Consider the following 20,683-nt stretch of genomic DNA (forward strand, 5'->3'; position numbering starts at 1 on the left):
GAAGGAGACCGAACAACAAATGGCAGTCTCGATCTGTAAACAGTTACTGAATCCGTAAAGGGACAGCGCTGACTCTTGTTGACTTGGGGAGACAGGGTTTCCACACTGGAGACAATTAAAGAACAACACACAGCACTAGATAAACTGCACGGGAGGTTAGCTGTAGGGTTGTGTGACTATGTACACACCGCCCCCCTACTCCTGATGGGTATCTGGGCAGCCAGCCTGGCTTGGGCATTTCCTTTCCAGGTGTTTGTCTGGATCCTTAAGTCTCTCTAGGCAGTTGGGTCTAGGTCTGCGTATCTAGCCAATACGTCCAGGTTTCTTCCAGCACCCATCCGGGTGTAACCGTAGGTGCCCCTGCAGAAGCGTGTCTATCACCAGATGTGCCCTTACTGGGGCATCCAGATGTGTATGTGTCAATCACTCTGCCTAGATGTGGCCATCCAAGTTTGTCCCTCAGTGCCTGCCCAGGTGTGTTCCTGGGGTAAACACTCCGTCTGAACGTGTCCATCTGCCCACACTAGTGGGTGGACATGGGCCTGCGGATGGCCCTCGGGTGGAAGTCCAGGGGGACACTGTTTGAGGGCATGTTAAGTCCTGACGTCCGTAGGCGTGCCCCTGGCTAGGGTCCCGAGCTCTGGGAGGCCAGGTTGGTTCCGAAGTGACTCCAGCGGGAGGGGGTGGAGGATGGAGGCGGGATCTGCACAAAGACAGAAAGGGGAGGGGTCCGGGCCAGACGCCCCAGAGGCAGGGGGCAGAGGGGCGGCTGGGGCGCGGGTAGGGGGGTTCAGGAAGCTCCCACCCCGCAGGAATTCGGAGCGTTCGGCCCTTATAAGGGCATTTCCACTCACGGCCAATCCGCGGCCGGGGGCGTGGCCGGGCCCCAAACTCGGGAACCCAGAAAGAGCCGAGAGAGCGGCTTCGAGTCTGTGGCGCTCCGTCCAGCCGGTCCCGTCCGCTCCCGGACTGTCAGTCAGTTTCCTCGGGCTTGACCCGGCCGCGCCATGAGCTCCACTCAGTTCAACAAGGGTCCGTCCTATGGCCTGTCGGCCGAGGTCAAGAACCGGGTGAGTGGCGGAGCAGAACCCCAGAAAGGGATGGAGAAAAGGGGAGGGGGCGGGAGGAGAGGATGGGGCGAGCGCGGCTATCCCTGCTCGGGAAGACCTGGGGGTACTTTCTGGTCAGTTTCTCCCTCTTCTTGGCCTTTCCCCGGAGGAGCCTCGTCCCGACCTTAAGCTGGAGGGGGATCTGGCTGGTCACGAGCAGGACTCACTCTGACCCATTTGGATCCCCACTCTTTCCCTTCCAACAGAGAGACAGCTAGGATCTACGTATCTGCATCTCAAGTTTAAGTCCCTCTCTTGGGGATTTCTCCTTCCTTAAACCTGCCTTCTAAGAGGAATTAGAGAAGGCTAACTCACTGTGTGACCGTAGGCAAGTCCCTTCCTCCCCTAAAGAGAGCCACGATCTTTTGATTGCAGTCAAGTGAAGCTGGGTGAAACACTTGATCTACGAAGTCTAACTTTCTGGAATTCTATCAGGATCCTATCCCGAGACTAGAGAATGGATGGGGGACCGAAGGCAGGGAGGGGAGAACTGGGGAAGAGAGATGGGAACTGGGCTGGGATGCTGCCCCACCCTGTAGTCCCGGAGCCACCTTACTATAATTTCCGTTTGGCTCAGTCTGTAAAAGGGTGGGTGTTTGTATTTGGGAAGGGGGGGTGAGGGTGGGAGGGGTAAGGGGGAATTCCCCTTAGCCAAAGTCAGCACCTGCTGGCCACCTAATGGGGGAGGGGAGGGGAGGAGGGGGTTCAAAAAGAGGAAGTGGGGGTGGGTGGAGTTAGCCACCGCTTCTTAGAAGCCGCCTGCTCCTTCCCCATCCTCTCCCTGAAATTTAAAGGGACCGGGGTGGGAGGGTGTCCCAAACTAAATTTACCCAGAGCTGCTCCCTCTGCTTTTCTCTCTTATCCTAACCTCCCCTTTTCTGGGCCTCGGTTTGTGCTCTGTAATTCCCAAACCTCAAATTCCACAATCCTAGCCCTCCAGAAAAGAGGAGGTTATAAAGTTTCAGAGCTGGGAACCCTAGAATGAAGACGTTTAGAACTAAGAAAGGATCTTAGAAATCATCAATTCCAACTGCCTTATTTTGCAGGTTAGGAAACTGAGTGTGGGACTTATCCCAAAACACCTATTGGAAAAAGATGGGATTTGGACCTAGCCCTCCTGATTTCTAGCCTGGGAAGCTTTGTGGGCATCCTTTAAAGGGGGAAGGGGAACAGAAAAGAGGTTGTCTTTTGATTTCCACTTTCCAATCAAATGTGCAGTCTCCAGGGACATTGGTTTCTCAGGCATCCCACTGCCAGCTCTGTGAATGGACACACACCTGCATGTTGAGCCACTTGGGAACTCTAGAGAGGCTTGGTTGAGGTGCACTCTGGGATTGCATCACGCCCCACCTTCATGGGCTGGGGTTGAGTCAGGAGTGGGGCATCTCAAATGGCACCACAGAATGTGGCAACATAGCTGTTGGCAGAGTCCTTGCAAAAGCCCACATGCCAGCCAGAGGGTTGGGGGAGCCCCGGTGGCCTGCTTGGACATGTCTGTCTCTGCTGGCTGTCCACAGGAAAGATTTAGGATCAGGCTGAAGTGTTCCCCAATCTCAGACACACCATAGAAGCAGCCTGATTTCCCTGGGCTATTTCTTCCCATCCAGGGGAAGAGGTACCAGGCAGGCCTTTCTTAGCCTCTGGAATACAGGAGTATAAAGTCAGGAACTGGGGTGGGAGAGTAGATAAGGCTTGAGCAAATCACTCCTCATTTCTGCATCTTGATTTGCTCTTCTATAAAATAAAGATATTGTTCTCTTAAGTCCTTCTTAGCTTTGACCTTCTGTATTCTAAGGTCCCTCCTAACTAACATCTGATATTCTAAGTTCTCTTCCAGCTTTGACTTTTTATGTTCTAGGGTCCGCTCCAGCTCTGTCATTCTGTGATATAAGATCACTCCCACTGTTCTAAATTCCTTTTTAGCTCTGAGTTCTATGTTCTAAGGTCTTTTCCACTTCTGAGAGCTTCCCAATTTGGACACCAAAGGAATCTGTGATTCTCTGATACACAGTTTCTTTCATCCTCTCACCTTAGAAGTTACATTTTAATGCCCACTTTGCAATTAGGGAAACAGAAGGTGTCAGGCAGGGCTCTTCCTGCATTTTCTTTGAATGGACTCTGATGCCAGCTTCATTTGTCTCAGGGTTCTGTGCCAACCTCAAGGGCTTCCTTGCATGACTCAGAACCACTTCTGGAGGAGATTTTGTATGGGGAACCACCATGAACACAGTACACATTCACTAGACAACTAGGCAATCTGGAGACCTTGGCCAGGACTCGATGGGGAGGATGCCTTACTTCTCAGTGTGTCCAGACTGGGTCAGAAAGTCATTTGGTTTTTTGTTGGTATAGACTAGAAACTTTCTCTCTCTCCTTCCTCCCCACCCCACAATTCATCCCTTCATTCTTTTCAACAACATTCACTGAAGCTTAGACTCCTGGAAATCACAGAGCTGGAAGGATACTTAGTCTGACACCTAACTTCATAATCCCTCAGCCCCATCCCACACATTCCTGCCAACCTCTGCTTGAAATCTTCCAGCGATGGGGAGCTCACTTTCTACCGACTACCATCATTGGAGAATTCTAATTTTTAATTCTAAAGTCCATTCCAACACTGACTTATTAATGCTCTAAGATCCTTTCTGCCATTGACGTTTTATGTTCTAAGATCCTTCCACTTTGGACTTTTTAGCAATCTAGCTTTCCCTTAAATTTTGCCAGCCTCTGAAGGCTGAAGGCCTCAATTAGGACAGAAGTCAAAGGTTTAGCTCTGTTCCCGAAAGTATGGAATTTTCTGCAAAAAATGATGTTAAAGGTGATCCAAAGTATGGTAAAAACAAGAGTTCTTCAGATGCAGTGAAACAACCTGTTTAGAACCAGCTGAACTACCCCCACGCCCTCCTTGGAAACAACCTGAATAAGCCACGTTTGCCCAGCCCTGTGCTTGGCACTGTGGGGACAACAGAGCTAATAGGACCTGGCCCTTTGCTCTTGGGGGAAGCTCTCAATGTGAGGTGCAGGGAGAAGTGAGAGCAGACTGAGACATATTGCCACTATGTGATGTGGGATGGGATAAGTGCCTTAGGAGAGGGAGAAAGACAGGGTGGTAAGGAGGAAGAAGTTCCTTCCAGATGAGAGGGAACAAAGAAGGTTGCCTGAAGGCAATGGCACTTGAGGGAGACCTTGAAGGTTTCAGTTTCATTTGTGACTCCATTTGGGGTTTTTCTGGCAAAATTCTTGGAGAGGCTTGTCATTTCCTTCAGCTCATTTAACAGATCAGGAAACAGGCAAACAGGACTTGCCCAGGGTCACACAGGCCTAGAGCTCCATATACTTCACCACTTTAAGTACTGGTGAGCCAAAAAGAGGCAAAAAGAAATGGGAGGGAGTCAAAGACACAGTGTCACAAAAAGTATGAAGTACCTCAAAAATTAGGTTGAGAAATTGGAAGTATGGTGTAGTAGAGGATTTGGGACGGTGGACCCTTTGGCCAATAGTTAATTAGAGAATTTCTTGTATTCCATCTTTTCTCCAGAGGATGTTCTCAACCTTCTTTACCCAGGGGAGGGGAAGGAACATGGAAAGGGGACTGGCTTGACTTGAGCAGAACTCCTACTTATGGACCCAATAATAGTACCTTATAATACAGGGAGACTTTCAGCTTCTCAAGGATGTTTCCCCAACTTGGAACTGGGGTTCAGATTGCAATTCTGCACTGATAGCTGTGTAACCTTAAGCAAATTGATTATTTGTTTCCTCTGGATGATGGCTGTAGGAAATCTTCCAGCCCTGAATTCTCTTACCCTTCAGCTTTCCTTGGCTGGTGTTAGGGAGCCCACTGAGGCTGGTTTCAGGGCTCCTTGGCCTGGGAGTGGTCTGGACTCTGGTGTCCCTACCCATTCAGGCAGCCCCTCCTGAACTGCTTTGAAGGGGCTTGTCAGGCTACTGGCAAAAAGAGTGTAAACCTCTGGGAACAGCTGCTCTTCATTTACAAAGAAAATAGCCAGCGCATTCTTGGCATTTTGTGGTGACAAAAGAATCTGTGGGCGGGTCGGATCCCAAGGAGAAAGTCTGAGGATCCTAGAGGTGCTGTGGGGAGGGGAAGGGGTGTGGAGAAATGGATCCCAAGGAGCCAGACTGCAGCATCTGGGGTGGGGAGAAAGGGGAGGCACCGGGTATAGGAATAGTTTGGAGTCCAGAGGAGGCTTGGACCTGGTCCAGGATCCAAATCACCAGGCCTGGAGTCCAGGATTCTCTTCCCCTGGAAGTCTTGAAGCAAAGGCTGGATGATCCCTTGTCAGGAAATTGTGGAGGGGATTCTAATTCATCAGATGATTTCTGAGGTCCCTTCTAACCATGAAATCTTATGACCCAAAGCGACAAACCCATGAGGAGAGACAAGGATTGACTGTTGGTCCAAGGGCCCCAAGGAAGGCTGTCTCAGAATACTGGAGTGGGGTCTGTGGCTTGGAAAGGAGGAAGAGATGTTGTGTCTGGTGCTGTGACCAGAGCTGTTCACAGAGCTGTCTGCAGTTCAATCCCTCCTTGGGGCCCCATTCTCAACCTCCTTCAACACTGGAACAAATCTTTAGCTCTCCCTCAAGCCTCCCCTTCCTAATTCCTTTGGGGAGATGGGAGCAGGAATTACACTTCATCCTTGTCTCCTGCCTCCCTCTAAGAGATCATATCAACCCACCTTTGCTGGTCTGGAGTGGGGCAGGATCCAATCTTCCTTCAAAGGTTTCATCCAGAGACTGCTGGGTCTTTGAGAAGTCCAGGATGGGAAGAAGTCCATCAGCCAGTGACTCCTCTAGCATTCATTAAGTAGCAATGGGCAGGCACTGTTCTAAACTCTGGGATACCAAGGAAAGTAAAACATAGTCTCTGCCTGCCCTCTGGGAGTTCACTGTCTAATGCAGGAAGCAACATGCAAATAGTTACAGTCACACAAAGTAGATACTGTGTAAATGGAGGATAATCTCCCAGGGGAGATGCTACAGGGAAGCTGAGATTTGAGCTCCCAGAGAAATTGAGCGTTGATGGGGAGGAGGGAGAACATTGTCAGGGTGAAGAGATATTCATTGCCAACGAGTGGAGTAAAGAAATGGATTGTATCTTATGAAGAGTAGCTGGTAGGACAGTGTAACTGAATAGTAGAGTATTAGAGAGGAGTAGAGGATGAAATGAATGGAAAGGTAGGAAGCGATCATATTAGAGAAGAACAAGGTAGGTTTAGTAATCAGTCAGTCAGTTCAGTCTACAAACATTTATTTAGTACCTACTATGTGTTGTTGTTCAGTTTCAGTTATGACTTCATTTGGGGATTTCTTGGCAAAGTAACCGGAGAGGTTTGTCATTTCCTTCAGCTCATTTGACAGATCAGGAAACAGAGGCAAATGGGATTAAGTGACTTGCCCAGGGTCACACAGCTAATAAGTATCTGAGGCTGGATTTGAATTCAGGTCTTGATTATAGGCCCAGTGCTCCATTTGCTTCACCACTTTAAGTGCTGGTGATGCAAAAAGAGGCAAAAGACAGTCCCCGAGGAGCTCACAATCTAATGGGGGAAACAGTATATAAATAATTATATGCAAACATGTTGTAGATGGGATAAAATAGAAACTAATTTACAGAGGAAAGGCACTCAAATTAAGAGGGATTGGGAAAAGGCTTTCTTTTAGCTGGGACTTGAAGCTAGGAACACCAAAAATGAAGAAAGAGAATTCGAGACATGGGACAGAACCAATGAAAATGGCCAGACTCTAGAGATGAAGTGTCTTGTTTGAAGAGACCAGAGTTGTAAAAACGAAAAGAATGCAGAAGGATGAAAGGTGTGAGAAAACTGGAAATGGGGGAAGGGAAAAGGGTTAGGTGATAAAAGTTTTTGATACCAGATTTTGTATTTGATTTTTAAATTTTTTTTTGGTTTATTTAATTTTTTCCAATTACACATTAAGATAGTTGACAACATTCATTTTTAAAAAGATTTTAAGTTTCTAATTTTTCTCCTTCCCTCCCCAAGACATCAAGCAATCTGATAACAAAGATTATAGATGTATCAATAGTAAATCATATTTCCACATTAATCATGTCATGAAGGAAGAAGCAGAACAAAAGAGAGAAACCATGAGAAAGAAAAAACAAACAAAAAATGAAAATAGAATGTTTCAATCTGCATTCAGAATCCACAGTTCTTTCTCTGAATGTGGATAGCATCTTCTATTATGGATATCATCTTTTGGAATTGTCTTGAGTTGCTGTATTTTGAGAAGAGTTAAATCTATCAAAGTTGATTATCACTCATTGTTTCTGTTACTGTGTATAGTGTTTTCCTGGGTCTGTCATTTCACTCAGCATCAATTCATCGAAGTCTTTCTGAGAAAAGGTTTTTCTGACATCTGCCTGCTCATCATTTCTTTTCTTTTAGTTTTTTATATCTACTTTTAGATGATTTTGATTTATATTTTTATATTTCATTTCATTCTCCATTTCCCCATGGAAAATATTTCATTCCCCAATCAATGGGTATGGTCTCAATTTCCAATTCTTTGCCACCACAAAAAAGATCCGTTATATCAATATTTTTGCACATGTAGGTCCTTTTCCCTTTTTTAATGATCTTTTTGGAATAAAAATCTAGTAATGGTATTGCTGGATCAAAAAGTATACAGAGTTTTATTGCCCTTTAAGCATAGTTCCAAATTGTTCTCCAGAACAACTGGATCAGTTCACAACTCTATCAACAATGCAATAGTATCCCAGACCCAGTTTTACCACATCTTCTCCAATATGTGTTATTTTCTCTTTCTCTTGTATTAGCCAATCTGATAGGTGTGAGAGATATGTTTGAGTTTGTATTTGATTCTGGAGGTTACTGGCAACCACTGGGTTTTATTGAGTATGGAAATGAACCAGTCCAAACTTTGGCAAGTCATTTTGACTTGTGAATAGAGGGTGCGTGGAATGTGGAGAGACTTAAGGGACGCAGATCCACCCAAAGCACATTACAGTTATCCAGATGTGAGGAGATGTGGGTCTGCACCAGAGAAGGGCAATGTCAGAAAAGAGAGAGGAATCAATATAATTTAATGGAGAGGTTACTGAACTCAGAATGAGAGATGACCTGGTTCCATCTTTGCCATTTATCAGCTGTGGACAAGTCCCTTATTTCATAACAGCAGTTCTTCTATCTCCTTCATTGTACGAAAAGCATATAAACCATAAAGCACTCTTTCTCTCTCAAATATATATGTGTATACAAACAAATATGCTAGGATTTTGATTAAGAATTGATAAACCATAAAGCATGCTCGCTCTCTCTCCCTCATATATATCTGTGGGAGTGTATATATGAATATACATATATATATACATGCTATGATTTTGATCCCAGAATTTATAAACTATAAAGCATTCTCTCTTTTCTCTATCTCTTTCTCTGTCTTTGCCTCTCTCACGCACACATATACACACACAAATTGTGTGTGTGTGTGTGTGTGTGTGTGTGTATTATTTTGATCCAAAAATCTGGGTTAAATGTTAAGGAGAGTCAGAGGGAAGCAGAGAAAACCTACAGACCATCCCTCTCCTCATTTCTTTCCTGTTTTGGGGTTTGTAGCAATGATTAACTCATATGAAAGACAAAAAATGAATCTGTTTTAATAGCTGGTCTACACCATTTTACAGAGGAGGAAACTTAAGTCCAGGATTACAGACTTGGAACTCAAAAGGGGATCTTAAAGACCACTAATCCAACCATCTTGATTTTATAGCTGAAAAGCTGAAAAAGACCTCCTCTGAGTGAGAACATGAAAAGACTGAACTGGACAAGGAACTTCTCTCTCCATATTACAGAGGGGGAAATTAACTTTCAGAACCACACTAAGTTAGCTGCTGAGTCAGGACTTGAATCCAGGACTCTTGACCCAGCTTGTGTTGCCTTTGTAGTTGTAGTGGATAGAGCGCTGGGCATAGGCCCCATATTTGTTCCAATATAACCTCAATTACATACTAGCTTTAGAGAAGGGAATTCAAAAGTCTTCTGGGCCAATTGATTTTTTTTTCAAGTGAGGAAATTAAGGCTTGGAAAGCTTAGATCATTTGCTCAAGGTCACAGAGGTGATAAATAAGAGTTAACATAAAAGCTAGCATTTATATAGCACCTATTGCATACTAGGCAATAGTCTAAGTGCTTTACAATTACTCCTCTGAGTGAGAACATGAAAAGACTGAACTGGACAAGGAACTTCTCTCTTCATATTACAGAGGGGGAAATTAACTTTCAGAACCACACTAAGTTAGCTGCTGAGTCAGGACTTGAATCCAGGACTCATTTAATCCTTACTACAATCTGGTGTTATTATTATCCCCATTTTATAGATGGCAGAATTCAAAATATTGCAAGTTTGTTACTCTCTCCTCTACCCTGTCATGCCCTCATGGACCCCCAAAGTTCCTGACATCAGTGTCCTAGGGCCCCTCCCTCTGTGACATCTGAGCTTCATAGTCCTAGGAGTATCAGGGGGATTCTGAAATCTAGGTAGTTTTTGTGTGGGGATCAGGAAGTAGGGCCCAATTTGGGAGCCCCCTTCCCTGCCCCTCCAGGGCGCCCCCTCTCAGGTCTCAGAACCTGCTTTCTCCCCATGGCCAGACACATCCTGGGTACTCAGGTACTCCCCTTTGGGGAGGATTGCTTTGTCTTTGGGTCAATCAAGACTTCCCTGTGGCATGGTGGAATATGGGGGAGGACTCAAGAGCCGTGGTCCTCAAAGTGTAGTCCAAAGAATTGTTGGGGTCTCTGAAACCCTTTCAGAGGGTCTACAAATTCAAAATCATTTTTTTATTTCTAATAGAGTAAATAGCTATAAATATAACCCATGTGAACAAAAACTCTTTGAACAGATCCTCAATCGTTTTTTAACAACATGAAGATACTAAGAACAAAAGTTTGAGAGCCACTGCTCAAGAGATTCAGGAACGAGTCTCCAGACAGAGCCAGCAATTATTGCATCCAGTTCTCTTGTCTCTCAGAATCTCAGACTTGGAGGGTTGGGAAGCACTAGAGCAGCTATCCAGTGCAGCCCCTAGTCCATGACTAAGGTCAGCATCACTATCTGCAAAGCTTGACACCCACAGACCAGGACGTTAAGTTCTCCAAGGTCTCAATGGTCTGACAGGTGGAGCCAGAGAATTCTGCTTGGTCTCAGCATTTCAAAAATGCATCTTGGTTGATTGAACTAGGAAATATTGGGGAGGGAGTTTCAGAGAAGCAGGTTTTGACTCTTTGAAAGGAAAGTTTCCAAAAGTTAGAATTGAATGTCTTTTAAGGTAGAGAATTCCCTGTCATTGGAGGTATCCAAGAAGGTACTGAACATCAATCACTCGCCCAGGATGTTATTGATAGAGGAAGTTCCTGTTTTATTCGATTCAGCAAACTTTTTTTTTCAAGTTATTGCTCTGTACTGGGCACTGTACTAGGCACACTAGATGTATAAAGACAAAAACTCACTTTTGTTTTGGCTTTTCTTTGTGTCTTTAGCACACCTTTTATCATAGTGATCAATTAAGTTAGGTTTGTTGACTACATTTATTCACTGGGTATACTAGTAAGTAAGTGCTGGGAGGTCCGTCCTAGCTTTGAGCTTCCATGGGTCTAGATTCTGATGCCCTTTCCACTCAACTGCCTCTTCCTCTTCCTCCTCCACCACCAATTAGCTCGGTGACTTTGATCAAATCAATTTCCCCATTTCCCCTCTCTGAATCTTGATTTTCTCATCTGTAAAATGAGCAGGATAATCTCATCCTTGCTCTCTCCACAATCCTGTTCTGAGCAGTTGAATGTGAGAAAGACACGGAAGTGGTCAGCAAGTCTGAAAGTATTTTGTAAAGAGCTGAGACATATAAATGGACAAGAAATTGTTATGAGTATTAGTTGCTCTAAAGTCACGGGATACAGAGCTGTAAGGGAACTTCAAGATCATGTCATCCAATCCCTTCATTGGACAGATGAGGAAGCTGAAGTCCAGAGGGGGAAGTAACTTGGCCCATATCCTACAGAGAATAAGTAGCAGATCTGTCCTTTGTCCCAGGTGACCGGGCAGCCTCATCTTTCTCCAGGAAAATTGGAAACAGACAAAAGCTTTGACATTAACTCCACCTCCATAGCATCCCTCCTATCCATCCATCTCTTTCTCCCCACTGACAAGACCAGCACTCTCATTCATAGTTTGAGCATCTATCTCTAAAGCTACTATAAAAGCTTCCTAATTGGTCTTCTCACTTTGTTTTTCTCTTTAATAATTCATCCTCTCTAGAGATGCCAAAAAGATTTTTCTAAACTACATATACTCAAAAACCTTCAATGGCTCCCCATTGTTGCCTCAAAAAAGAAATGACAAGCTTCCTAACCCAGAATTTACAGCCCTCTAGGACCTGGTTTCCCTTTCTGACTTACTCCATACTACTGTCTTTCAAGCTCTCTATAGTGCAGCACAATTGAACAATTGACACCTCCAAATTCTGTGCTTCCGGCCCCTATATCAATAGGAATGTGCTTTTGCTCCCCACTTGCCTATCTTTGAGTCCTGTGTGACCAGACTGAGGGGGGAAGGAAGTATGTGACAGAGCAGAATTCAAACCTGGATCCTTTGACTAAATTCAGGACTCTTTCCATTACTAAGTTGGTGGAGATATTCGGAGCCAGGGCAAGAAGGACTTGGTGTTAATAGGAACATAAAATATAGAACTATAAGGGATTTTTTTAGGTCAGATACCTCAATCCCTTCATTTTTCAAATGGGGAAACTGAGACCCTGAATAGTTGAGGTTTACCTGAGCATCTTGCAAAGGATGGGTCAGGAAATCTCATTTTTTCCCATGCTCCGGGGCCAGGTGTAGTCCTAACAGTATGGCCTGGGACTTTCTCTTTAGCTCCAGTCCAAGTATGACCCACAGATGGAAGGAGAGCTGAGGGGCTGGATTGAGGGTCTCACAGAACTGAGCATCGGGCCAGATTTCCAGAAGGGACTCAAAGATGGCATCATCCTATGCACGTGAGTAAGCGCACTGGGACTTGGGCATTGGAGAGAGGGGGAGCCCTGGTGTCCCCCTTCCTATCCCTAGATGATAGAGTACCTTGGAGAGAGATTTGCAACTCAAGCTCTTGCCTGCCTCTGACCTAGAATTGTAGACTCATCAGAGCTAGAAAAACATCATAGCTGGGAGGAACTTTTGAGCAGAAAAGAGAAAATGTCAGGTCTAGGAAGATCTTTAGAACACAAACTATCAGAGATAGGAAGAATCTTGGAACATTTGGAAATTGTCACAGAGAGGAAGGCCCTTACAACCCAGGATGTCAGGGCTGGGAAGGCCCTTAGAACCCAGAATGTCAGGGCTGGGAGGGCCCTTAGAACCCAGAATGTCAGGGCTGGGAGGGCCCTTAGAACTCAGGATATCAGGGCTGGGAGAGCCCTTAGAATTCAGGATATCAAAGCTGGGAGGGCCCTTAGCTTACAATAGTGCCTGCTGGGATAGGCACTCATATTATCACTATTTCTCTTTCCTTTTTACTCCTCCCCTGGCACTATCTCTCTAGTCTCATGAACAAGCTGCAGCCTGGCTCCGTGCCCAAGATTAATCGCTCACAACAGAACTGGCATCAGGTGAGTTGGTCCTGGGGCATACCTGGGGGAGAGAGAAGGATTAGTAACCCAGTTACTTGTCTTGACTCTTCCCTCCCCCCTCTAACGAGGCATCTTCCAGACCTCTAGCTTAGAACAAATGTGCCCCAGCAAAAGGGCAGGGAAGAAGGGGGCTCAAATGACCAGATGTGGAGTCGCAACTCTGCTCATCTGTTTCTTATCTTCTGCCTCTTCCTTTTCCTGATCAGCTGGAGAATCTCTCCAATTTCATCAAGGCCATGGTCAACTATGGCATGAACCCTGTGGATCTCTTTGAAGCCAATGACCTCTTTGAAAGTGGGAACATGACCCAGGTTCAAGTGTCACTTCTGGCACTGGCCGGCAAGGTAAGACTCCCCACCCCGGGGCAGCGCACATTTGGGTCTGAGTGGGTTTTGTCTTTGCTCCTGCTCAAGGAAATGAGGGTACTGGGAAGTTGGAAGGGCAGAGGGCAAGTGACAAGAAGTCCTAGACTGGGGGAAGCTGTTGGCTTGGTCCTAGGTCACTTTCAGATTGAGGAATACAGCTTGCAAACACAAAGTTTCCCTGGGCAGGAAACCTCCTCTTGTTGCAGGAAAGACAGAGCTTTTATACACAGAGAGAGTTTAAGTGGGAAGGAAAGGGAAAAGTGGATTACGGTACAATCAGTTTCAGGGGCTGAATGATTTCCCAAGGAAGCCCACGAATCCAGGACAGTGTGGATGTTCTCCAGTCCTTGGGAACAGTTCTGAAGCGATTGTTTCAAACCCCGGGGGCATTACTGGGAGGAGGGACAGGACCAGAGCTCTGTGACAAGAACAGATGCTTTCATCTTTAATTCACTTCATTCACCACAAAGGAGAGCACTGTCAAAGAGTGACTGATCATTTCAAGTGACATTGTGAGACTCTGACTCCCAAGTCAGAAGAGGCAGTTCTGAGAAATTGAAATTATTAGGATATTCGTTGTACACATCAGCTTGCCTCAATATCTAATTATTTAATTATCTATGGATACTCTGCTTACCTATGTGGTCTTGCAATCTTCCCAACTGGATTGTCAATGCTTTGGAGTCTGGGATCTTGTTTTATTTTAATCTCAGTTTCTCCCTCAGCACCCAGGTCAGAGTTTGATACACAGAAGGCATCTGTTTAATGAGTTAAATTGAAGAGAATTGATATCACTGAATTAGATGATCCTTAAAATTGTTTTTAATTCATTTAAAAAATATTGTGTTCCAAATTCTCTCCTTCCTTCCAAGCCCTCTCCCATCCATTGAAAAGGCAAGCAATATGAAACCCAGTAAAATATGAAGTTATGCAAAATATATCTCTGTATTAGCTATGTTGTTTTTAAAAAAAAGATAAGAAGAATAAAGAAAGTGTACCATGTTTGAAGTCCTCTCCCATCTACAACATTTTGTGTTCTAAGGTTCGTCCTAGCTCTGTTCAAGAACCTGCTCAACTCAGATATTCTAAAGGACTGTTGGAATAGAGATTCAGATCTGGAAAATGTCTTAGAACACGGAATGTTAGAATTGAGAGAACTCTTAGAACACAGAATACCTAGGGGCCCTCCCAACTCTGACATTCTGTATGCTATGTTCTATGGTTGGGTCCTTCCCGCCCCCCGCCCCCCTCCCCCACTGTCTGTCTGACTGTCTGTCTCTTTGTTTCTCGCTTTCTCTATCTCTATCTGTCTCTTTCTCTGTCTCTCCTCTCTATGTCTCTTTCTGCGTGTCTTTCTTTTCTCCCCCTTCATCTCTCTTTCTGTATGTCTTCCTTCTCTCTTCCCCCCTTTCTCTCTCTCTCTCTCTGTCTCTCTGTCTCTGACTCTGTCTCTCTCTGTCTCTGTCTCTGACTCTGTCTCTCTCTGTGTCTCTCTGTCTCTCTCTCTCTCTCTCTGGATATTTTCAACATTATACTTTTTATAAGATTTTGAGTTCCAAATCTCCCCACCTTGTTTCCCTGCCCCCTCTCCAAGACAGCAAGCCATGTGATATAGAATACAGATGACTTTCTCTATTCTAAAGGCCCTCCCAGCTATGATGTTCCATGTTAAGGTTCTTCCAGCTTTGGCATTCTTTGCCTCATGTTCTGAGGTCCCTCTCACTCTTGATATTCCCTGTCCTAAAGTTCTTTCAACAGTAACATTCTGTATCCTATGTTCCAAAGCCTTTCTTAGCTCTGTCATTCCGTGTTCTGGGATTAGAAGCCAGAATGTTGAAGGAGGAAGTCTTCTTCTTACTTTTACTGAGCTGGGAGCAGGACATGCAGGTGGTGGAGCAGGACTGCTTTGAGGTTTGAGATTGGAGTTTTCAAGGGTTTGATCTCTCCTAAATCCCCTTTCCTAATCTCTCTTCTTTATCTCTGTTCCTCCTGACCAGGCTAAGACAAAAGGGCTACAGAGTGACATTGGAGTCAAGTACTCAGAGAAGCAAGAACGCAACTTTGATGATGCTAAATTGAAGGCTGGGCAGTGTGTCATTGGCCTCCAGGTATGAGATGGACCTAGTATGCCTTGGTAGGGGGGGCTCCTACATCATAGTTGGGAGGGTCTTTAGCATAAAGCTCACCTGTATCCTATATCAGATGACCTGATGTCTGGAGAGGGGGAAGGGAAACAAGGTGGGAGGGGGATTGGGAACTCAAAATCTTATCAAAAGTGAATATTGATATATTTGTATCATGTTTAACATATATTGGACTAGTTGCCATCTAGGGGAGAGCATGGGGGAAGGGGGGAAATTGGAACACAAGGTTTTGTAAAGGTTAATGCGAAAGAATTATCCATGAATATGATTTGAAAAATAAAAAAGCTTTAATAAAAATAAATATAAAAAAGTGAATGTTGAAAATATCCTGAGAGAGAGACAGAGAGAGAAAGAAAGAGAGAAAGAGAGAGAGAAAGAGAAGAGAGGAGGAAGACACACAGAGACACAAGTCTCCCTAATTGGGTGCCCAGTCTCCCAATCTTGGAGCTCTGTTTGGAGCAAAGCTTGGGGACATGGGCCTGGGAATCCAGACTTTTTGAGAGAGTTCAGCTCTGCTTTTCCTGAACAGAGACAGACATCACCAATCTCTGGCTAGCCCAATGGCTTCATTTCCTTCCTTACTTCTCAGTTTTGGTACCTACGTGTAAAGTTCAGCTTGATTTATAATCCCTAGGAGCCGGCGTGGATTTGAAGGGTCCAAAGAAAGCCACATTTCTCCCTCTCTCCCACTTCCAAATCTCACCCACAGCACATGAAATGCCATGGTTGGGCCAACATTCCTTTGAGTTCAGCGTTGCCCCCTGAAAATTCAAATTTCCCTTTGAGAGAGATAATATATGAAGGGAAGGCATTTATCAGCAATGTTCTTTCCTAGTAACAGGAAGGAGGAAAGTGTGTTTCCTGGGAGACCTGAGGGTGAGGGTACAAAGGGAGGTGAAGCAGGGAAATATTCAGAGTAAGGAGAATGCTTCAGAGGAGGGAAAGCGATAGGAGTAATGTCCCAAGCGGGATGGGGAAGTATTCTGGGGGAAAGTGAAGAGGGAGCTACTTAAGGTGAGGTTAAATGGTACCTAGGGGGAGGTTAGGTTGGGAAATTTTCAGTGGAAGTTGCAAATGGAGTTGTGGAGTGAGTGAGTGAGTGTGTGTGTGTGTGTGTGTGTGTGTGTGAGACAGAGAGAGACGGAGATGGAGAGAGAAGGGAGAAAGGTGGGGGAGACCAAGACAGAGAGACAGACACACAGTGAGAGGGGCAGGAAAAAGAAGAGGAAGGAGAAGGAATAGGGGGAGGGAAGAAGAAAGAGGGAAGGAGGGGAGGGGAAAGAGTACAGAGGAACACTGGACATGCTGCCCAGGCAATCTGCCTGGATGCCCTCCCCATTTGGCTCTGGTCAGACTTGTCTGACAGTCAGCTACCTCCCCTCTCCTGGGAACTCCACCACAACTCCAGGCACAAAAGTTAATCAGGGCTCTGATGTGGGAGACTAGCCCTCAGGGCCTCAGTAAGAACCTGAACCCCAGATCTGAGGCAGCAGAGGACGGACCACTGGCACCTCACTGACCCACTTCCTTCTGACCACAGATGGGCACCAATAAATGTGCCAGCCAGTCAGGCATGACGGCCTATGGTACCCGGAGACACCTGTATGATCCTAAGAACCAGATTCTGGCCCCGATGGATCACTCAACTATCAGCCTGCAGATGGGGACCAACAAGTGTGCCAGTCAGGTGAGTGGGAGCATCAGAAATGGGAGGTTCTACCTACCTTATGGGAAGGAGGGGTACAAGGTTAGAGCCCAGCTGGGTTCCAAGATGGACTCTGAGGTCTCCTCTCTCTAGACTACCAACCGGAAACACTATGGCAGGCAAAGAGCCCTGAATTTGGGGTCTTTACTATGATTTTGACTCACTCATAAAGCAAAGGTGGCAGCTGGTCTTAGAGAAGGTGACCAGGAAAAGAGTTGGATTTCAAGTCAAAGAAGCCAGTTTTACCTTTTATTTACTTATGAAGGGGCTTTCAGCAAGCCCCTTCCCCTCCTGGGCCTCAGTTTTCTCATCTGTATAAAAAGGGGTTAGACTAGAGAGTCCCTAAGGTCTTTTTCAGCTCTGACATTCTGCCACCAAAAGAACTCTTCTCTTCCACTGGAGCATTCTGGCCTCGGGTCTGCTCATTTGGGAGTGAGAGCTGGAGGCTGAGGCTTCCAGACTGGGTTCTATCCCTTTAAGAAGGGATGAAAGTTAGAGCGGGAATAAAGCTGAGCTCTCTAAGCCTGCTGGGCTGGTTAGAGCTGGTTCTTTGATGTCAGCCACTCCCTCCAGCTCTTGTTTCCTCAAGTAGGGGGTAGGGATGCTCTACACCCCACAGCTGGGATCAAACCCCTCAGTTACCAGGTAACCGAGCAGAGCAACAGGGACTCACAGTTAGAACTTACGAGCTCCCAGAGCTGAATTTAGGGCCAGGAAGTTTGGAGGAACCCTGCCTCTGTCACTGTCTCATCTGGGCCTTAACTTCCACATCTGGTAAATGGGTATGAAGTTTTGTCAGTTTTGAAGTGCTGGTGAGATAATGAAAGCAACAATTCATAAAGTGCTATATTATATCAGCTTATTGTTGCCCCCTAGAATGTCAGAACTGGGAAGGTCCTTGGCCCTTAGATCATAGGATGTCAGAGCTGGGAGGGCCTTTAGAACCCAGGATGTTGGAGCTAGGAGGGCCCTTAGAACCCAGGAGGTCAGGGCCGGGAGGGCCCTTAGAACCCAGGAGGTCAGGGCTGGGAGGGCCCTTAGAACCCAGGAGGTCAGAGCTGGGAGGGCCCTTAGAACCCAGGAGATCAGAGCTGGGAGGGCCCTTAGAACCCAGGATGTTGGAGCTAGGAGGGCCCTTAGAACCCAGGAGGTCAGGGCTGGGAGGGCCCTTAGAACCCAGGAGGTCAGAGCTGGGAGGGCCCTTAGAACCCAGGATGTCAAAGCTAGGAGGGCCCTTAGAACCCAGGAGATCAGAACTGGGAGAGACCTTAGAAGATAAAATATAGAATATCAAAACTGAAATAGGTTTTAGAACTTTTTTAGAACATAGTATTTTGAAACTAGAAGAGTCCTTAAAGTTTAGAACTTTAGCTAGTTAAAAGTTTAGAGTAATATGGAAGAAATAATAATTGTCAACATTTATTTATTCTTTAAGGACCCAATAGATATAATCTCATTTGATCCACACAACAGTCTGTGAGGTAGATGCTATTATTAGGCTGATCTTATAGATGAGGAAACTAAGAAGCTTCAGTGACTGGCCCAGTGTCACACAGACAATGTCAATGACAGGATCAGAACTGGGGTTTTCCCAAGCCTAGCCATTGCACCACCTAAGAAAGTGTCTTAGAGCCCAGAAGGTCCAAAGAGCTGGATCAGGGGAAGCCAAGGGGAGGGGGAGCCTTGGAAAACAGAGAGCCAGATTTGGGAGGGAACTGTGTTAATAAGGCAATTTATTAATTGCTGACACAATTCTTAAGTGCCAGGGATGCAAAGAAAAGCAAAAAAAAAAACAAAAACAAAAAACAAAAAAAACATAATTCTAAGGAGGAAATATATATATATATATATATATATATATACTACCTTCAAGACAGAAGCAGCTAGGGTAGAAGCTGTAGGAAGGGCACCTCTGTAGGAAAGGCACGAGAGGAAGGTAAAGACCCGGGGGCAGGAAAGATGGATCAGAGCAAGGCTTCCTGGAGAAGGTAAGACTTGCCTGAGTCTTGAAGAACCCAGGGAAAGGAAGAGCCAGAAGGGAGAGGAGAGAAAGCGTACCAAGCGGGGGAACCCCTTGTGCAAATGCTTGGAGAGGGGAGGTGGAATGTGGTGGCTAGAGCCAGAAAGTGATGTAAAGCCTGGAAAGGTCCGCAGGGATTACACGGGTCAGTGGCAGAGTTAGGACCAGGCTGGGCCTCCCGCATCCTGCCCGACCCAGTGCTCCTGGCTGGAGAGGACTTGCGGGACTCTAGAGCCTGAATCCCTGTCTCCTTCCTCCTTCCAGGTGGGCATGACAGCCCCTGGCACCAGGAGGCACATCTACGACACCAAGATGGGCACAGACAAGTGTGACAACACCTCCATGTCTCTGCAGATGGGCTATACCCAGGGTGCCAACCAAAGCGGGCAGGTGTTTGGGCTGGGACGGCAGATCTATGATCCCAAATACTGCCCCCAGGGTCCCACTGGAGATGGGTCAGGGGTGGGCCCGGGCGACAGCCCCAGCTCCGTGGAGCCCCCCGAGTACCACTATTACCGGGAAGAGGAAGGGTACTGAGCCCGCGGGCCCCCTCCCCTCCTGCCTTCCTCTCCTTCATCCTCCCCCTCTTGTTACCCTCCCCTCCCTGTGCTCCTGGTTTGTGTCCTGCGCTGGGAGAATTTTGCTCCTGCCTGAGCTCTCTCTTCCCTGTGGTCTCAGCCACATCTCCCCCCATCTCTGGGCCTTCGTTTCTCTATTTGTCAGAGGAGGGGGCCGGGCCTGGCTGTCAAAGGGCTCCCTCCCGCACTGATGTTGGTCGGTTCTATGTGTCTTAGTATCTCATCTCCTGAGCAGAAGGAGCTAAACAGAGCGGGTGGGCAAGGAGTTCCCCCCTGGCCCTGGCCCTCCACCTCTCTCTCTTCAGCTCTGCGGGGGTGTGCGAGGGGCTGGGGGATTATGAAGGACCAGTCCTGCTCATTCCTTGCCTGGACCAAACTGTCCCCCCTCTTCCTGATCCCGCTTTGGCTCAGCCCTGGGTTCTGCAGATGAAGGTCTTGGAGGGAGGAGGGGGAAAATAGGGCCACCATAGGGTTTCCTGTCAACGTTGAGCTTCCTGCTTATGAGGTTAGCTGGTGGTTTCCTCATCCCTGACAAAAGATGTTGAAAAATGATGTTCTTTCAAAGGGGGGAGGGGAAAGAGCGACTGCTCCCTTTCTTTCTCCCGCACTTGTGCCCTTTCCCACAGGAGTAGGGAGGACCACTTCCAGGGGACCCCCAGGCAACCCTTCAACCGAAACTTCCTTAACCTAGTAAGGGACCAGTCTGGTTTTAACTTAATGTAAGGAGAAAGACTCCAAATAAAAGAAGCTACTTTGTATTTCTGAAGAGGGAAGCTAGCAGCTCTAACCCTCCCTCTCTGAGCCCCATCACAGCCCAGGGACTGCCTTCCTTGGGCTCCCGCACCTTCCCCATCCCTCCCCACCTGGCAAAGGCTTGGTTCAGACTGGATCAGCTGCCTTCCTTCTTGAACACTGCACAGCGGCCCTGCTGGGCTGGGCCAGGTCAGCCTGGCTCAGGGGGCTTTCCTGGGAGAGTCATCCCATCAGCCCTTGGGGTCTGGGAGAAGGACCTAGAAATAATGTGAAATGGTGATGTGGGAACACAGGCAATAAAACACATTCTTTGTTTAAGAAATGAA

At 46.5% G+C, this 20,683-nt stretch overlaps 1 protein-coding gene across 1 annotated transcript; it reads left to right on the forward strand.

Moving 5' to 3' along the window:
• Positions 1-889: 889 nt before the first annotated feature.
• CNN2 (calponin 2) lies at positions 890-20,683 on the forward strand. Its single transcript, XM_051972140.1, has 7 exons — positions 890-1,070; positions 12,041-12,162; positions 12,705-12,771; positions 12,999-13,136; positions 15,155-15,265; positions 16,842-16,988; positions 19,291-20,683. The coding sequence occupies exons 1-7, from the start codon at positions 1,008-1,010 to the stop codon at positions 19,561-19,563; spliced, it is 921 nt and encodes a 306-aa protein (XP_051828100.1). The 5' UTR covers positions 890-1,007; the 3' UTR covers positions 19,564-20,683.

This window comes from Antechinus flavipes, chromosome 1, assembly GCF_016432865.1.
Source record: "Antechinus flavipes isolate AdamAnt ecotype Samford, QLD, Australia chromosome 1, AdamAnt_v2, whole genome shotgun sequence".
NCBI lineage: Eukaryota > Metazoa > Chordata > Mammalia > Dasyuromorphia > Dasyuridae > Antechinus > Antechinus flavipes.

Bases quoted from the DNA above. Each gene is read 5' to 3' on its own strand.
- CNN2 (XM_051972140.1), top strand. From the start codon at position 1,008: ATGAGCTCCACTCAGTTCAACAAGGGTCCGTCCTATGGCCTGTCGGCC. The intron at 1,071-12,040 runs GTGAGTGGCGGA...CTTTCTCTTTAG, and splicing joins CGGCCGAGGTCAAGAACCGG to CTCCAGTCCAAGTATGACCC. The intron at 16,989-19,290 runs GTGAGTGGGAGC...TCCTCCTTCCAG, and splicing joins CCAACAAGTGTGCCAGTCAG to GTGGGCATGACAGCCCCTGG.